The 19,166-nt window shown below is 41.4% G+C and overlaps 1 protein-coding gene across 3 annotated transcripts; it reads right to left on the reverse strand.

The window, feature by feature from the left end:
• Positions 1–4,959: 4,959 nt before the first annotated feature.
• On the reverse strand, positions 4,960–14,786 carry zpld1a (zona pellucida-like domain containing 1a). 3 transcript variants are annotated; one of them, XM_027273277.1, is made up of 13 exons: positions 14,713–14,786; positions 14,262–14,429; positions 13,280–13,863; positions 12,633–12,699; positions 12,262–12,482; positions 11,385–11,566; positions 10,630–10,702; positions 10,240–10,337; positions 9,020–9,100; positions 8,756–8,927; positions 6,932–7,034; positions 6,492–6,521; positions 4,960–5,949 (listed from the first exon to the last, which is right to left on the reverse strand). In XM_027273277.1, exons 3-13 carry the CDS (start codon positions 13,352–13,354, stop codon positions 5,774–5,776), a joined length of 1,278 nt encoding a protein of 425 aa, XP_027129078.1. In that variant the 5' UTR covers positions 13,355–13,863; positions 14,262–14,429; positions 14,713–14,786; the 3' UTR covers positions 4,960–5,773. The 3 variants fall into 3 exon arrangements, with proteins under 3 accessions (XP_027129078.1, XP_019135003.1, XP_027129077.1); XM_019279458.2 differs by having other exon boundaries at positions 12,633–12,746; XM_027273276.1 differs by lacking the exon at positions 14,713–14,786 and having other exon boundaries at positions 12,633–12,746; positions 14,262–14,662.
• Between the last annotated feature and the right edge of the window lie 4,380 nt (positions 14,787–19,166).

The raw sequence follows: 19,166 nt of genomic DNA on the forward strand, positions 1-19,166 counted from the left end.
TCTTATATAGCTATGACTCTTTCTTAGGATTGGACAGAAACAAGGTCAATGTAGGTTGGGGCACCTTAACTTTACACCTTTACTTTATGGGAACAATTGTTCTGGGTGTTCCATGGACCTTACCTTAAGGGTAATTATTGAAACCCTACACAGTGAGTCTTTATGAGGGACAATGACCGAGCTTCTTTTCTGTAACATACAGATTCCCTTAGAATGTTAAGATGAAGTAAGTGTTAAATCCCTGGAGATAATACACAATACTCTGGTGCCCTTTTAAGGTGATAGTACGTATTAACAATAACAGTAATATCCGCTATCAAGACCCAAAGATGATCCGCTGGGATAGTTCCACATCCTAGATTTCACTGCGGGTACTTCAATTGGTTTCCAAAGTCTGCATAGTGGGTCAGAGATTGACACAATCATTTTAAATGACTCAATATTAAACCCAGACTGCAGGATGGGCATTTACAGTTGATTGTATTGGAAAGGAAAAAGAGTGCGTATGTATTTGGGTTTCTCAAGGTTGAATGACAGCTAATAGTGCAGAGAAAAGAAGACTGATTGTTCCTCAGTGTGACTATTGTTACAGAACAGCTTTTTGTTTTGTGTCAGTGACATCTGCACGCCTGAGAGACCGTATGTAAAGCCTGGAGCTCTGTTTCTATTGACAACCAGGATGTCCTTTCATTGTTTACTTGTAGTGTAATGCGTATCCATGGAAATTAGTGAATATAGCATTACAGGAGGCGTTGATTCCTACATCCTGACATGAAGTAGAGGTGAATATCCTTCTCATAATGGAAAAATATCACATGTATAAATCAATTCTAGTTTCGCCTGCTGAAGAAAATCTTTATGTTGGTGGTGCATCGGTTGTCACTTTACCCAAGTGGCTCATTGACACATGGTCCAAAGAGTTGGCACTACATTCAGTCAGGAGAGACCATCATACTTATTTTATCTTGCTGATATTCAATTCTTTATTCATTTCTCTGCAGCCGGAGCTTGTTAGAGCATATTTCCAGGATCAGATGTGTTTTACAAGAAGATATTTCACTGCTGCCTGGCAACATCTTGAAACAGGAATTATGGCAGGATGCTGTAGTTTTTTCAGGTGATTGTCAGAGCGCCTGTGTGATAATGAAGGAAAGACAGACGCATGTTCATAAAGTAAAATGTAAACGATGGTTTCAAGCCAATGCCTTTTGGTTTAAAAGGTGTAGTCAGAATATAAATAGACAGTCATCTATCTACAGTCAGACCTCCATAAGAGTGCTATCAAGATAGTTCAATACATTTTATAGTAACACAAGCCTCCTTAACAAAAGGGACTGCAGAGAAATCATCTTCAAACTTGGGAGAGAATTCTTATTATTTGTGGGGAAACTGGTGGCTTCTTTGCGGGCACCGCGCTGTATATCATCACTGCATAAACTCATTCTGCTGCTATTCATAGCCATTCTTTTCCTTTACCTTTTAAGTTCACTCTGTGCAGCTCTAAAGCTGTCTAACCCTTGTCAGAAAAATGCTTTATGGTTCAGCATAGCTAATCAACACAGCTTATGATCTTTTCAGGGAGTAAATCCACATGACTACTTATGGTAAACACTCCAGATGCATTCCTCACATCCCAAACTTCTGCGTGAACCCTGATATGAACAGCACAGGTCATGGACCAAAAGAGTGTTTAGATACCATGGGTTGTGTTCAGGTCACGTTGTTTATGTGAGAAACGTTGTGTGCTTTTTGGAACCCATACAAAAAGCTCTAAATATGTTAACCAAATATTATTTTAAGTTGGTGGATTTTGAACCATTTGAATCTATTTTTACCCTTTTAACATCAACTTATTTATTACATTTTTTACATCAGTTTTAATGACATTATGAACTTAAATAACTTTGCATTGTATAAGAGCAACATAAAATAAACAGCCTAATGAAATCTGACTCTAGTTACAGCTGGGATAATGTGAAATCACTGAATTTGATCAACTTAAAGGTCCAGTCTGTTGGATCTAGTGGCACCTAGTGGTGAAGGTGCAAACTGCAACCAAATGAACACTCTTCTTACGTCTCACCATCTCCTTCCAAGCATGTAGGAAAAACTCTGGCTGCCAAATTCACATCAATTCATAAAGGCCATTTCTAGATCTGTAGTTGTAGTTCAGCATCTCCGTGGAAGAGGACCCGCTCTTACTGTTGATATAAAGGACTCATTTTATAATTCATATATTCAGGTTGTTGTAGACGTATGAAAACATAATTTAATTCCTTCAAAGAAATACTACCAAATCTTTAACACTGGACCTTTAGGTTATCAAATGAACATATACGTATAGTATGCTCAGCTCAAGCAGGTTGAATGTTTTATTGCTCAATATTTACCACAAATAGTTAATACATGTGAAGTCCCAGTTATGCCACCATTCATCATGTGTTCTTCATATGTTAAGTGTTAAAGGCGGACCGGGTCGGATGATTACAGTGCTTGAAATCCAACAGGATGTGACGATCAGTATTTTTTTTAGATATATGACTTTTCAAACTATATTTTCCGCTACAGAAAATGTAAAACTGATGCATCCAAGTCTTCCATCACTTTTACAAATACAAACACGAGCTCTATTCTTGGCTCTGTGATGGTTAACACTGGTAAACACAAAAATGTTTCACTAAAGATGTTTAGTTTAAAGCGACAGTGGTAATAAGATACTCATAAATAAATACTGCTAATAATATTCCAACTCATATTTGTCTCTTTAACTGCAAACTTACCTATGAACACAGTCATTATGATTGACATTCCTTAGTTGTTGCATTACTTCATGACCACAAAGTGTTTCCTAAATGTTTCACTGTCGGTGCTCAGGGCGCACTGAGGTGTTGCCACTTTAATTGCCAAATGTCAAACACATGAATGCTTCTGCTCAAAAGGAAAATGTGAGAAGACACACAGTGAGCGATCTCCAGTGGAAGATGATAGGTGGGTGTAGCTCTCTGATTGATAACCTGAGCGTGTCTGAGTGACCTTTCCAGCAGATTACCCAAAACAATGCACGGTGCCTTAATGTGGAGCCATGAGGACGGCTGTCACTTCACGTTGTGTAATTCATCAAGTAATATTATCACATTTTCCAAATGTGTCCAAACATTTTCAACAGCTGAGTAATTATCACATTGTACTAATTGCCTCTTGTGTTTTAAATACCACAGCAGATGACTAATTAGCAACCACTGACTGAAGAAAGTTAATTTAATTAGTGAATTAATTAAAAATCACTGTACTGACCCGGTCGGTCCTCCATGCCGACTCTCCCCGAGAAAACAGCTTCTGACTGGGCAGTGAGAGCCGAGTACGTCCCCCTGATGACGATTATCTGATGTTATGTGATGATAGATATCAATGCACTGATGTACATTTCTGGTTACAGTTACTGAAGACAGCTTGACAGACCATCTTGGTGGTAGAGTGGCTGTTAAGTTTGATAGTTTTGGGGAAAATGCTTGCTGAGAGCTAGTTGAGAAGATAAATACCACTCCTCGGTCTGTGCAGTAACTGTGAGCGAGGATTCAATTGGGATTCATAGAAGTCAATCCACTGAAGTCAGAGAGAAACAGCCGGCCTGGCTGCAAGCTAATCTGTATGATCTGTGCACAAGTAGAAATGTAAAAACTCATTCTCGCCGAACAGGAAAAACCTTTGCTGATTCAAATCATTTGACCGTTTTACGAGCTATAGAATCATTCCTGGTTCAAACTGTTCAGAGCCTGTGTAGAAATATCCAACTATAAAGCAACACCTATTATTATTACCACAGTGTTATTTCACTATGGTTTCACAGCTCATTCACAAGTGAGGGGAAATACACTCTGCTGATTAATTCAGTATAAAGATTCATTCATACACTGAACACTTCTACTTTGACTAAAATATTACCTGGTTTAAACAAATGTGTATCCATCCGTGTTCTTTAGAGGTAAACTACGTCAGCCGTTCTGCCCACCACCCCAAAGACAGTGTAGATCACTTGCCCAGAAAGATCCCCGTGACGCCGAGTTAAAAGACTGTTTGAATTAAACATCAGACATGGCTCTCTGCTTTGAACTGTTTCTCTCAGTTGGCTTAGACAATGTTCTGAGTTATTTTCAGAACACATAACAAGTAGGAGAGCCAACCTTAAGGCGCTCCAGGAGCCCGCAAGCCTCCAAGCTACTCTGTAACACTCCAGTCACTGGAAATACTTTTTATTATTTCATGGATTTTTTTCCCATCATTAGATAGAAAACGGAAACTGTGTTGATTTAGCCCCCCCAGAACTACTGTAGGTCTGTTTTATATCTTAATGAAGATTGATTCATACATTTTGGAACTGGTCGACAAACTGCAAATAAATTTAAATAATTTAAATCTGCAGTAACTGTTTTTTTTGGCCACTTGGGGGCAGCAGAAACAGGCTGTGAACATGACACTGACATATCATGATGTTAGATCCTTATCGACGTAGTGTTTGTATCCACCTGGTGAATGTACGTCTAATTTTTGAGGCTCCTCCACCACCTGAGAAGAACATCTGTCTCTTCAAGCTGCTTTCACCTGTTTGCCTGCTCACTGTGATGGAAGATCTATCTGCTGATTGAAGACAGAACAGCAGATTAATCATATCTAATGTACTGAGAAGTGAGAAGTTAACATTTTATCTTTCACGTTCATTTTACAGAACTGAAAGATCGTGAGCTGCAGTTTGAAGCCAGAAAAACAGGCGCCAGATAAAAGAAGCTTTTATATCTAAATGCGTGTATTGTTTTTTCCTGGTCAGGTTTGTGCATTTAAATGTAGAGAAAACACAATATACATGTGTAACTGAACCATCTGACCTTGTCATTCTCCTTTTGTCGTTGACTGAAAGTTTCCAGAAAGAAATTCAATCTGTTTGTTTAGAAATACGACACCGGGATAAGTTTTAATCACAAGTCAAAGTGCAATGTTTGCAATATGTACAATTGTACACAATTTGCACATTTCAGGAATAGATCATCAATGGCATTTTTAAGAAACACATTACGGGTACGTTATACACAATTACATTGGGGTGCATGTACAAATGAAACTTAACAAACATAATAAAGTTTATTGCTGCCACGTCGCATTAAAATATTTAAAGTGAGTGAGTGAACTACATATTTAGGTAGAACAGACCTATCGATTGATTAATCACAACGCCTACCTCTCTAATATGTAGAAATATTAATAAATTAAATTCCAATTATATCAATATACTTTTAAAAGTTAGATTTCATGAGAAGCTCGACCGGCTTCCTGTTTGCTCTTTCAGTGAAGCGTTTATTTTGGGTCCCGTGAGTATTATTTCAGCCTCTTAACATTAACTGTGAGTTTTATTACATCATGCATTACTCTAATATGCTGTGGAAGCTTTGCAATTGATCCTATGCCCTGCAAATGAAAGCTGTATAGCTGAGGTATTGAATTAAGTTATGAGTGTCCCCCGCTATGTGGGTTAGAGCTGCATGACGAATGATCACATGCAGGTTGAGACCTACAGCCCAACATATAAACAACATATAAAAAGTCCTGCTTTACTTCTACACTACTGCACATTGTACAGACCTGTTAACAATGTTCTAAATCAACATTTAGCTCTTCTGTAAAATGACTACATGCACAAACATCATGTCACATCTGTTGTTTGCCCCTCGCTTAGCACTGTCGGTCGTGGTCGGAGTGTCTGCGGTGAGTCGGGTTCAGGCGTTCAGTTGAAGGCTGGGTTGCGGGCTCCAGACAGGCTGCTGACGGGAGCGCCCTTGCCTTTGAGGAGGGTGAGAGAGAAGATGAAGAAGCAGACGCTCATGACGCCCAGGATGATCATGCCCGAGATGAGCGCGCTCGTCACCGTGTTCATCTGGAACGCCGGAGCTTTGAGATGAGCTGGAGCAGAAAGAAACACAAAGAGACGATCAGATCTTTGCCACGTCTGCAGTACCTGAAAACTTCTAAAGTCACGCTGAGACATTTCCAGCTCAGCAGCAGGAGCCAAACTATCACAAATCAGGACAAAAGTAGAAATCAGAGAAACCGATTTCTTCGCTGACATTAAAGTCAAACAGCAGAATATGACAAAGACATTATGGAGCACCGCTCTCTTTGCTCGCAGCCACGCTTAATTACAATCAATTCATCCATCTCCACTCGTGCGAACGCGATAATTTCTGTGGGAGTTCTCACTCCTCGTTCTGTCACATGTAGCAAAATAACTGACTGTGTGATTTAGAAAATGCATTCTGCGAGAAATGGGGCATTTAATAAAACTCCTGTCACACATCAAGCATCGCAGGATAATGAGGGATAATGGCGTAGACGAGGATATGAGACATTTTCGAGCAATTGGAAGGTTTTTACTGTTTGGAATGACTCTTATTCATGTGCCACATTTACACTGTCACACTGCGTGGACGGAACGTGAATCTTACCCAGCTGAGAGTTGTTAGTCGGTGTTTCATCTGTGAAAAAGAAAAGTATAGGGTGTTTAAGGGTGACAGTAGTGCATTGTATTCAGCACAGCATGCTTTACACTACATGTGTTCATCTCTTGTGCAAAATATGTCTTTATGATGCCTTCAGGCGGCGACTATCTAGGCCGCCCCAGATAAGTTCTCACCATCAGTCGACAACCCAGTGTCAAGTTCGGAGTCAGACACACGCAAGTAGCTTTTAATATAATTCAATCTGTTAATGATTGCAGATTTACACGTGCTATTGAAAGAGCCCATGGCGCTCCACTCCCAAGGTTTATGTTTCATGTAACAGCGCTGTTCGGTTAACGCCGGGAAGTTGAAGGTTGGTTGGTGGTGAAACAGACGCTAAGGGAAAAGAATAACAGAAGACGAGGAGGTGTGTTATCAAACCGTACCACTGCGAGTGATGATAGGCCCGGCAGTCAGGACAGCGTTCCCAGATGCGCCGTTTGATTCCTTTCCCTCTGAGACGTCTCTCTTTTTTCTGCTGCCGCAGATCTGTGGAAAAAACAGAGACGTGGAGACGTGGAGACGTGGAGATGTGGTGGCTGGATGAAACCCCCCTGATGTGTTCAGGAGACACATACTGGATGCTTCATTTTACATTTTTACTGTATTTTTCTGGGTTATGTTGTCATATGAAATGTGATGTATGAAAAAAATTTGACTTTAAAATAGCAAACGCTGTCTCATAGTGACTTTAATTATCCTCCCCCTTCAGTCATTCATAATTCAGATATTTTCTGTGTTCGCATCATGCAGCTGTTCCACTTTTACAGATCACAGGCTGCTCAGCTGCTGTCAATTAGGCCCCCTGATAAAGCACTGTTTGGAAATGTGAGCAGGACATCAGACAGTCACTTAGGCTGCATGGATATAAAAAGGCCCGCACTGTAATCACGTCTGACAAATATATAAATGTGACATTTGCCTGAACTGACAGAAAATATTAGGTTTTACTCTGAACAGAGAAATGTCAGCGGTAAGGGCACAAAGATAACATTGACGCACAGGAAAAAGGTCTGCTGTGTAATAACTAGAAACTTATAGCCCAAACTTTGGACTTGAACCACGAGGCTCGATCGATACTTAAGTTTCACTTTCTCTTCTCTACTCTCAGGATGGAGATCCCCAAACCAGTATCAGTATCTGTGTCTGGCATGAAGACAGAGGTCAGCGTGGTCTATCCAGGTAGCTGATTTAAAGAAGTGAAAGTAAGACTTCGTCATCTCCATCATGAGTTCATGTTATTTTTCAAAGTGTAATTTCAGCAGACAGAGTCTAAACATAGACTACTCAGACAGTCTTATAATTTATTCAGTCAGATGGAATAAATATAAATGAATTATTTAGACTGGACCTGAAAAATATATTCATCTATAAAGATCTATAACACTCAGAGCTGAAATGTGAATATGACTGAATATAATAACCCTTTAACTGTCAAAGCATTAGTATTCCTATATTTGCATATTGATGCATTCACTTCATAAATTATGACTTATCAGCAATACTGGCCCTGTATTTACTTTGTATCGGATCAATACCAGATTCTGTAGTATCACACGCCCCTACGGGACACATGCCGCTTATTACTACTTACTTGAGAAATCAATATTCTGTGTCAAATTATTGATTTAAAAATGATTTAATTGAGTCTGCTCGTCCTCCTGAGTCTATGACCTGACCCGTGTCCATGGTAGTCTGTAATATAGCAGTATTAGTGGTGGTAGCAGACAGTAGAGTGACCAATCAGAATCATATATTCCACAAAGTCGGGGGGCGTGTACTAATTTTACATCCAATCAAACGCTTTCTCTCTTCTGACGTGTTTCCCGTTTGATCCGGTCTATCTACAGTCATCTCTGTCCGGGCCTCACTGGTCACTGTACAGAACCAGAACCACAGAACTTTATTCAGACTGATCTTTTTTTGGCCTTTTATGCCTTTATTGATGGTACAGCTGAAGATAGACAGGAAGCAGGGGGCAGAGAGAGGGGGAGTGACACGCAGAAAATTAGCCGTCCGATGCGGGATTCGAACCGGGCCCAGCTGCAGCGAGGACTATAGCCTCCACACACGGGGCGGCCGCTTAACCCACTACGCTACCTGGATCAGATTTTATACTTAATATAAAACATTTAATCTGATGTATCTCTATTTAAAAGCGACTCAGATGATAGTGAGTGAATGTTTGTCATGTTAAGTGTGAGTCTCACCGGCATGAGCATCGGGCAGTCGTCTGCTCGGCACAGCTTGGTGACGCAGTGCAGGAAGACGGTGGACATCTTCTGGTTCTTGTGCTTCACGAAGCGGAACACCTCGAAGGCGAAGCGTCCCATTTGGCTCTTCCCGTTTTCAAAGACGGTGGTCTGGGGGTCTTTATCACAGCTGGCTCAGGGAGAGGGGAGATTACAGAAAGCATTATGAGAAAGGAGAGCAAACCGAACGGGATCACAGATCTGCTTTCAAAGTTTAGTCACCTGAAGAAAAGGTCGTAGCGGAGGTCATCGTTGGGGTTTCCAGAGGGCGTGGTGTAGCAGTAGTCCATCAGGATGTTCCACCTATTTAACAACACAGATTAAGAAGTCATGAGACAGTACAGCTCCAACACACAACCTGTTCGTTCTGTAGAGAAATGTAATTACCTCCCGCTGAAGTTGTTTGTACTGTAGGAAGACTAATATTTATATTTCTGTATAGGAAGATGAGCAGAGTTCACACGCTCAGTCCTGCTTGTAGTTTCACGGTTGGGACAGATGGTGGTTAAATGTTAATAAAGTACATATCCTGTTACTTTTGGCTTTTTAAATATTTATAGTCCTCCTGCAAAAATGTCTCTTTCTTTATGTTTCTTAGATGTTTGAGGTTCACTGAGCAGAGCGAGACACAAACCTTTAAACTTTTAAAGCAGATGCATTCAGTATTAAAGAATGTAGAAAACAATCTTCTGTTTCAAAATGAATAAACAGAATGTCTTTAGTGCCTAACATCCACCCCACAGGCAAGACTAAACACCCACAAGACTTTACATGGTTAAATCATGTTGACAACAGAAGGGGAGATCAGTTAGTCAAAGTCATTTTTCCACAAATGTGAAACGTGTTGCTGCTGAACATGTTCGTTCCCATTCTCTGGAGAGGTTAGGCAAACTTATCAGAACCAATTTCCAACAATTTCCCGACATGAATTACATTCGATGGTGATTTCAATCCCCAAACAGGGAGGAAATCCGGCCGATGATGGAGAAAGCATTATTTATAATTAGCCCAGAGTTTCCTGTTTAGGTCACGAAAGCTCTCACACTGAAAGTCGAGGGACTGCTCTCTACGAATCAACGACAGGAGCTGATCGTGAAACAAAAGTCCTTCTCACAGTGTTAACATCGAAGCTCGTGCTCGATGAGAACTGGAGTGAAATTAAACTTTTACTGAGATCTGGTATCACTTAAATATTCAAGTCCAGCAACACTTTTACTAAAGAGAACAACTTTATTGTCAGACTAAGTGTTTGTCTTCATGTTCTGTGACTACATCACCTAGATATCATGTTATTTTACAGCCCTGTGTGTTGTTCTGCATTATTTCCATTAAAATAATCCAACAACTTGGCAGAAGACGAATGATAGCAGACAACATGAAGGGATATGGTGATGTACTCTGCCTCTGTTGAGACCTCCAGATGAAACAAATTGATTGAATACCTCCTGTCCAGGTTAGAAGCTTTAACAGCTGCAAACACTCGCGTCTTCAGGGTCAGTCCTGCCATCGGGATGGACAGCTGCTGAACGTACGATGAGTCCTGCGCGTAAACACAGTGTTTCAGAATCTCATTCTGGTTAAAATTGACTTTAGTTAGATGAAGGTTTGAAATGCATTGAAGGTAAATTGAGTATAATCTTCTCCAATTACAGGATTTAAGGCAATCTGCAGAGTGTTTACGCTGCATAAAAGGGTTTCTGAGTTTGGTATCACGCCCAGTCTTACAGGTGTATCATCACAATTACAGATGTGAAAGGTGCAAATGAATTTAAAACAGCTGCAGAGCTTCTTGCGCTCTTTAACGCACGCTAAGAATAACGATGTGAACTTACGTTGTAAAGCAGGAGGTTCAACGTGCTGACGAAGGTACCGTTGCTGTCCTTCACTGAGATTGCAGCTGCTGACCTTCAGTAAAGATAAAAAAGATCGAAGCTGCCAGAACTGCTCTGAACACTAAATTAATAATTCACAATATTAATGAAGAACAAACTTACTGCACCTTAAAACTGCTGCACATGGTTAATAAACTTTTTATATTTTATACTGTGCAGAATCTGGACAACCTTTCTCTCATCTTCAACTTTAATAATCAGTTTTCACATCAGTATGAAATGGCCCCAAAAAATTCATTTATTTTCTTTCCCAGCCAGATCCAGAGATGATTTAAAAAAATAATAATTTTAGCAGCAGGAGGTTTGCACAATAACTTGAACACTTGTATAAAATGTGATGAAGGTAACCCTGAAACCTTTGTGAAGCTGGGGGTGTTCACATTGCTGATTTCTATGTACGTCTCACACTTTAATAATTTTATGCTTTAATATTTTGTCCATTTTGTCCTTGTGAGACAAAAGCGGAGCACAGTAACACTGCACAAGAACAAAATGGGAAAAGAAAAGTAATTATCAGCCTCAGAAATGTATCTTTGATTCACAACAACACAAACTAAACAGCTTTGCATCTTTGCATGTGTCCATTCTCAGTTTTTAAAATGTCCCTGCATGATTATTTTCCAGTCCCACACACAATATGCTTTACCCATTGAAATGAATGATGTGGTGGCCGGCTGTATGTGAGCGAGACTTACGAGGCCACCTGCGTGTTGTTGACGAGGTATTCCAGCGGGTAGCTGCAACTGAACTTGTACAGCAGACCCGGCAGGTAGCTGATGATGGTGGGGGGATCGGGAGTGTCGATATACCCTGATATGTTTCCAATCTGCACCAGGGACAGGTTCCCGTAAGCGTTCGGGCCTTGAGCTGTGGAGACCTGCAGAGAGCAGCATCAGTGTGGGTAACACTCCTCCTGACCGCCTAACCGACCGACATTATCTCACAGTGGACGCGCTGCACAGGGGCTGATCGCCATCCCACCGGGCACACTAATGCCCATCAATAATCCCAGACTCAATCCCTCCATCTCTGACAGCATACCCTGCAGGAACAGTCCCATTCCATCTGGTTCAGCTCGACAGCACACTCAGCAACGATTCACTTTAAACTGTTTTAGAAATAGTTTTTCCACTCATCATCATCCTGACAGGGCCTCTAGGATCTCCGCGGCAGCCCCCTCTTTCACCGAGATAACGAGTTGCTGGACTTCATTCCCAAGCTGCATAAATTCAACTTGTCAACATCAAAACATGGCTACTGTGAAGGAGAGACAGCTCGCTGAAAGAAAAGACACATCTGATCTTTTTTACAAGAAAATGCTGGGACGGTTTTTAAGTTTTCAGCATCAGTTTGCTGCCTGTGTTAGTCAGACAGAAAACTGTAGAGTCATTTCATGACAGGAGCTGTGTGTAATGGAATCTCTTGACAACAAACTATTACCTTGATTGATATTTATTTTCTCAAGGCTGCAATCTGATACCTATTATTCACCTTAACAACAGTATTACATGCTCCAGCAGTCATGAGTGTTGCTGTAAAACGCCTGATCGTATGCATTGATGTTCCTCTTACCACCAGGGAATTGCCACAGGACTCCAGACTGGCCAGGCTGATGCTGAAGATCACGACGGTGGGAAAGGTGTTGTTATTGATGAAACCGCGGCAGTGAGCGTCTCCATGGCGACCGTTGAGAGCCAGGTCGGAGTCAGTGTAGCCGGAAAAGAGGACGGGGCAGAAGTTGATCTTGAGGGTGAGGGTCTGCACCCCGCAGTACACACTGATGTCTCTCTCGGCTGCAACAAGAAATAAAAAATGAGCCGTGCGATATTGTATATTGTGATATTTACAGTCCAAAAGCATCATGTCAATATCAATGTCATCATCCCCCAATAAACTTTCCATTAAAAAACATAATCACGTGTGAATCTGTGTCAGTTCCTCACCGGGGAAGCGGCTGTGAAAGTTGGCGTCACAGTTGTATCCGTTGAATTGAGCTCCAACTGATAAGGCCTTAATAAACAGTAAAAGAATCAAAAGTATATGTTCCATTTCAGCACCTGAAACAGAGCGACAGTTTGAACTTAATGTGTGAAATACATTTTTTAAGCAGCAAATAAAATCTTTAAAAAAAAAAAGGGTAAAAACAGAAAATAAAATCAATCTTAAATTTCAGTTTTTGTGCTGAGAAAAACACAAAATATTCAGAAGACTTCAGTTATCTTGGACTTCTTTCACACGCCTGCCAAAACAAATCAAAGTCTACAAATGTCACGTTGAAATATCTGCAGCTTTGGCATCAAACTTATAAGAAACGATGCCGGATAATGTGCTCATAACTGCTTCGTTTCATAAAGTAGAATGGCTTATCTCTGCGTGCATCATCTCATTGTCCCGTGAAACCTTCTTATCACATAATCGTTGTCAGTCACAGATACAGAGTCTCAGTCCGGAGCAAACGGCTAAATTAAAGGAGTAATTGCAAGTTTGCAGTTAGTGTCCCTTGCCCTGGCAGCAGATGGTGTTGCTCCTGACAGCCTGAGGTAAAAAAAAAAGGTAAGACCGCCGCTCTACGGGACGTAGATCCACTCACCCTGGTTCCTGGAAGCCAGCGAGTCAGCGGTTCTCCATAAGCTTGGGACAGACGATGGAATGGTCCGCACAGCATCCCTACCCCGACAACTAGAAACGGGACTCAGGGGCAGGGGGGGAAAAAGGGATCCTACACATAAGAGATTCATTATTTGAACATGTCAACAAAAAAGGGCTGTCCAGGGCGAACATGGGAAAGTCCATCAAATCTGAATGTGTTATACAAATCCTTTCACGTTCGCAGAAACATGAGCAGGTTTTGAAGTTTCCCACTCATATCCTTTCGGCCCAATCTGGCTGTGTCACCGCTCACAAATGGTTTGACGCCGCAAGAGGTCCAGCGGCAGTGGGGGGGAGAATTATCCTTTCAACGCTCCAGTGGCCCTGGCCTGCTGACTGAGCCGTTCCTTTCTCCCAAGGCCAGTCAGGGAGTGCAGAAACCCACCACGCGGGCCCTTGGCCCCGGGAATCCACGCTTTTCATGCTTTGTGTGCAGCAGTACTCAGTCAGCACAGCATCAGGCAATCTGCTCGGTGGGGCTGTGAGCTGCTGCCGGGCCTCCTACCTGACCTGAAACTTTGATTCCTGGTTACAGGACACATAAAGAGAGCAAAGAGAAAGAAAGCAAAGTTCATGGCGTTTCGGGGGGGGGGGGATTAGCCGGGTCCTCGCTGTCCCGTCTTCCATATGGACAGCAGTATATGTGACGGGCTTTGCTGCAGTGTGAACCAGGCCGACCAGAGGACACACAGGGATTATGTGAATATGGAACATGAGATGGACATTGCAGTGCAAACTTCTCACTTTAGGCTGAAGGAGAACAAGAGGCGCTTGTTTGGTTTCTCTCTTCTGCATCACATGATCATTACAAACTGGCTTCAGTAAAGGTTTTGCCTCCTAACCTTAGCCCATCACCAGATATAGACAGCTTTATATTTGACTCGATTCATTAGCACACAGTTAATTAGGCAGGTTCTTCTTACCTGAAGAGTATCTTGTTGTCTTCAGAAGATTATTCAAGGGTGTCCAGGCAGTGTTTGTCCCGCGGTGTCTTCCTCTTGTCGAGCTCCTGGACCGTAGTGACCCTCGGCAGCTCAAGACGTTCAGTCGTGTTCCTTCGCTGCTCTGATAGTCTCACGGAGCACTGAGAGCTGGAGAATAGCAACTTCTTATTTCTAATGACTTTGCTAATCCAGATGAAGTATAATTACAAGAATCTCGGCCAAAAAAACTGGAGATAGTACGTTTCTTCTCCTGATAGCCATCTAGAGTGCCCGAGCGCCTCAATTATCCAGAACTCATTTCATCACTCTATACGATCCCGTCGATCTTATCAGTCTGAGAGCGTCTTAAACCATACAACATGGCCACTATGGAGGCTAAAGACACCATTTTGGAGCTTTTCATCACCTTCCTTTAACAATGTCAGCTCACCTCACTCAGGTCTGCTTGAGAGCTCTTTGAAGATGCATGTGAATGCATGTCTGTTCATGACATCTGAGGAGACATGGAGACGATATGATGGAGGCAAAAACAACATGCGGAGAGGTTACTAAACAAATTATAGGCGAGCTAACATGTAGTTTAATCGTTCTCCTGACAACAACACAGCAACCTGTGATTTCACAGAGACTAGGCACTGACAAAAAGTTTTGAATTAAATGAACTCAATCTGTTTTTCTTTGTATGATGAATCAGAATGGAAAACACTGTATTTCCCGTGATTTATATTGTTTATCTGGATCCTCATTTCTTGGCAACAGCTAATTAAAATATTCACTATTTCAACTATACATACAATACAACTATAATCAGTATAATCAACAAGTGTTCCTGCTTTCAGTAAACAACCAAACACAATAAAATGACATCAAACCAAACATTTGGTACACTGACACTGACAGTACAACATAAAAATGATAAATGTCTGTTTATTAGCACATGACCTCTCAGGAAGGACACCTGTGTACAAATGAATGTAGAACTATTGGCAGCATATACAGGTCACACTCTTTGCTTAAAGAAACATTTCATTGCCTTTAAAAAAGAAAAATCTCTGCTCATTTCTTACTGAGGAGGCTGCTCCTCTTCTATTTTTAGATTTAGATTTATGGGCAACAGGGAGATGAAATGTTGAAATAAGCCATTACCAAATGTCAGTATCATTTATAAAATCTATCCTTTGCAAAAACTCTGATTCCTGATTAAAATGCCTCAACACTGACACCTGCAGGACAGGGTGGTGTGTGTGAGGACGGAGGAGGTCGAGCTCCTGCTGCTCTTCAGGCTGGATCTCTTATATTAGTTAAATGATCATGTGTCCTTCTCCCTGACTAGTCAACAACCAGAGTACAATACGGACACTGCATTCACCCAATCATAGTTTCCAGCTCTGTACTGAGTGTGAGGGACAATAACATATCAGAAAATAAATTCTGTGTAACAAATAATGAACATTATCAAGTTAGGTTGTTGCAGCTACGAGCCCTGAAGGACTGTAATGCTCATGGATTTGCAGGATGCTGCACTCCGTTCACCTTGGACTAGATCCTGGTACGTTATAGGTGACGGACTGCTCACTGAGTTTGAGATCAAATTTAATTTTCTGGTGATCATGTCTGGTAGAAAACAAAGATGTCTTAATCTGCGTGGATTCCAATTCAAGATTACTGTGAGACAACCTGCTGTTTGACATCAAGGACTTATTCAGACCTGAGCATAAATCCGGTGTTGACGTCTTAAATTATAGGCCCATGGGTATAATTATGATCCTTTGTAACATAAAGGACACATTATTGCACTAGCAACGTTACTAGGTGCAGGTTTATGCCGTCAATGCTTTTCCCTTTGCAGAAAAACTGTTTTAGTTCATACTAAGACAATTTGTTACACTATCTTCAGAGATAAGATTTATGTAATCAAGTAGGTAAGCACTCAGTTCACCTCAGTTAATGAAGTCTGATTTGAAAAGTCCTGCTGTCCCCAATAATCAACTATATTTATAGTAAACTGCAGTAAATGTTGGTCATTTTATTCCACGTTCATCAAATTTTTAACTCGTACATGGAAAACAGCTCATATTCCTTCACACAAAGGTAGTAGCATTTATTACCTAACCTGTCTCCGTCTATATCTTGACTCTTCTGTCTGCATACAGTCCTAGAATAACTGGTTAACTCACAACGACACTCCTCTGTGCTTCAGCCAGAGCAGTCAGAAAGTTAGACCTGCTCACAACACAAAAAAACTGCTGGACTTGCTGTTATGTCATGTTGTGCTTTTGATACAGCTGATCATAATATACTGTTGAATAAGTCACTCTACACTGCACCTCTCTGAGTCTCCAGGTTGGAAGCAAGTCGCTGCTACAAGCAGCACAAGGAGTTCAAGTATCTCGGGGTCTTATTTAGATGTGACGGGGAAATGGAGCGTGAGATTGACCGGCGGATTGTTGCGGCGTCAGCAGTTTTGCAAATGATGTTTGTAGCAGCCATCGCAACCCGACCCTGGATAAGCAGAAGGAAAATGGATGCATAGAAGTGACTCAAGGTTTTGATTATTTTGCTTTCAGCTGGTTCAATCAGTTGTTGTTGACAACGGTGTCCCATGTGGATCAATACTAGGACTTGTATTTATATTTATATAACAGAGGATTGCAAAGTCCGTTTCTACGCTGATGATATAACCATATTTCTAATGATTTGTCCATTTTGATGCCAGCAGCATGTTTCATAAACGTCATAGTTATGCTCATGTTTACCATTCTGTTCATCAGCTCTGCTTTTGATAGCACTCTATAAGCATATAAGAGTCTGGGAACTGGATTATTTAGATAATTCGCCAACATTTCCAATAGGCGACAAGTTGAAACCGATATTTATTTGTGCTTTGTTTTCACTGTTGTCAAACTATATGCCCAATTTATCTCCTCAGTAATGAGTCATGAGTGACAGTGGGTTTGTGAATAGAGATGACAATGACTTGAATCCATCCCCCTGCAGCTGTCCTCGTTGCACTGTACATTAGATCCCTCTCCTATGTATCACATGGGAGCTCTTACATGAGGTGTGACATCCAGGTCAGAGCGGGTTCACGTTTCTTGAGTGACAAATTAAGTTTCTGTATATAGGTGATAATGTTCAGGGGTTGAATGTATAATTGAGTTTTTGCTGACAATATACCGATATGATAAGGCCACATGAGACAATCATCCTATTTTTCAGAACTGCATTTGGTTTAATGATAAAACTAGTGACAATCTCTGTCAGCAGAATAAGATCTGAGGATCCTTTATCTGGAGTGAAATCAATCTAGACTGTGTGCCGTCACACTGAGCTCTCTTTAGCAGTTTGATTGGCACACAAATAATTTTGCGTCTTTGACAAAATGAAAGGGCAAGTCTCTCCGCTTTTGTTGGCTAAAATGTCATCACCTGGCACGCATACAAGTAGTCTTTGCATCATTTTCAGTGTCCCTCAGAGAGTATCCCTGTATACGATTGTCCTCCCTGTTGACATACCCATTATATACATGACAAATACGTTCTTCAGAGGAGGACGCGCTCTCTCCCCGGGTAATATAGCTGCTGCAGGAAAGGAACAAACGTTAAATCACTGAAATGAACTATAATACGAACAGTCGGTTACATAATTCTTCTGTATATCTTTTGATCAATTGTAATACTTGAAAAACAGATTTTTTCATGATGGTGTCCGACTCAATGGCCTAATTATCACTATATGCCCTATGCCCTATGTAGGGCAGTCTATTGTATCTAGCCTGCGAGGCGATACCCATGGCAAAACAACTTCCTATTGCTGAATGAAGGACACAATTTTATGGTGACGGAAAGTCGTGGACAAAACAAACCATAAACTGTCCATCAACTGAAGAACCTGTCTCAGCTGATATCGTCCTGCTCGTCTTCGTGTTGACAGTGAGGTTGTTTGTGAGGATGAATGACGCGTCTCTCTCTCTTACTGTTTTCAGCTGGAAGCATGCAGCACTGACCTCGAGGCAGGACAGCGTGCGTTATTTGTGCCAAGGTTGGATTACCAAGGCAGGTGTAGAAGCTCATTTCATTAGTTGATTATCATTATTATTATTATTATTTGTCCTTTGCTAGGGGCCAAGAAGTAGGTGGAAGATAAAGGTAGCAGGTATGTCAGTGTCAAGTGATGCACTGCAGAGGGATAAGAGAAAACTTGTATGATCTCAACCTGGAAAATAAATCCGAAATAGTTCATCAGTGGGCTACAAACACCAGATGACATGTATTCTATTGTTTGACATACTTTTATAGATATTGCAACATTCCCAGCTCGTCTAAGCACGATGAATGCACACAGAGAGAGACATAGACCAGAGGAGGCACAGCTATCAATGTCTCGCCTCATTATACCAGAATGGTTACTTAAAGGACCAGCCTGTGGGATTTAGAGGCACCTAGTGGTGTAGTTGCAGATTGCGACCCCCTCGTTTCACCCTCTCCCTCCTGGAAGAGTAACTGTGGTGGCTGTAAAACATAACAGGTCCTGTCGAAAGCCAGTGTGCTTGGCCTCAAACCCAAAGCCCGCTGGGATCGGTTCCATCCCTCCACAACCCTGATAAAGATAAGCAGCTATGGAGGATGGATGGATGGATGGATGGATGGATGGATGGAGGTGCGCAGAAATCCTCATGCATGAACCAACATATACTGTTCAGTGTTTACTGTTCAATACAGTTAACTATATTCAGAAATAGTACCATTCAAATGTGAACTTAACTTACCCTGAACTTAGCACAGCCCCTTTCTAGTCACACACACAGACACACAAGCTGCGGGTAAATGTAGAAAGACGTTTTCCAGTTTCACTGTGTTACGTTGCAGTCTGCATAGCACACTC

The sequence above is a fragment of the Larimichthys crocea genome, chromosome XXII, assembly GCF_000972845.2.
Source record: "Larimichthys crocea isolate SSNF chromosome XXII, L_crocea_2.0, whole genome shotgun sequence".
NCBI classification, from domain to species: domain Eukaryota; kingdom Metazoa; phylum Chordata; class Actinopteri; family Sciaenidae; genus Larimichthys; species Larimichthys crocea.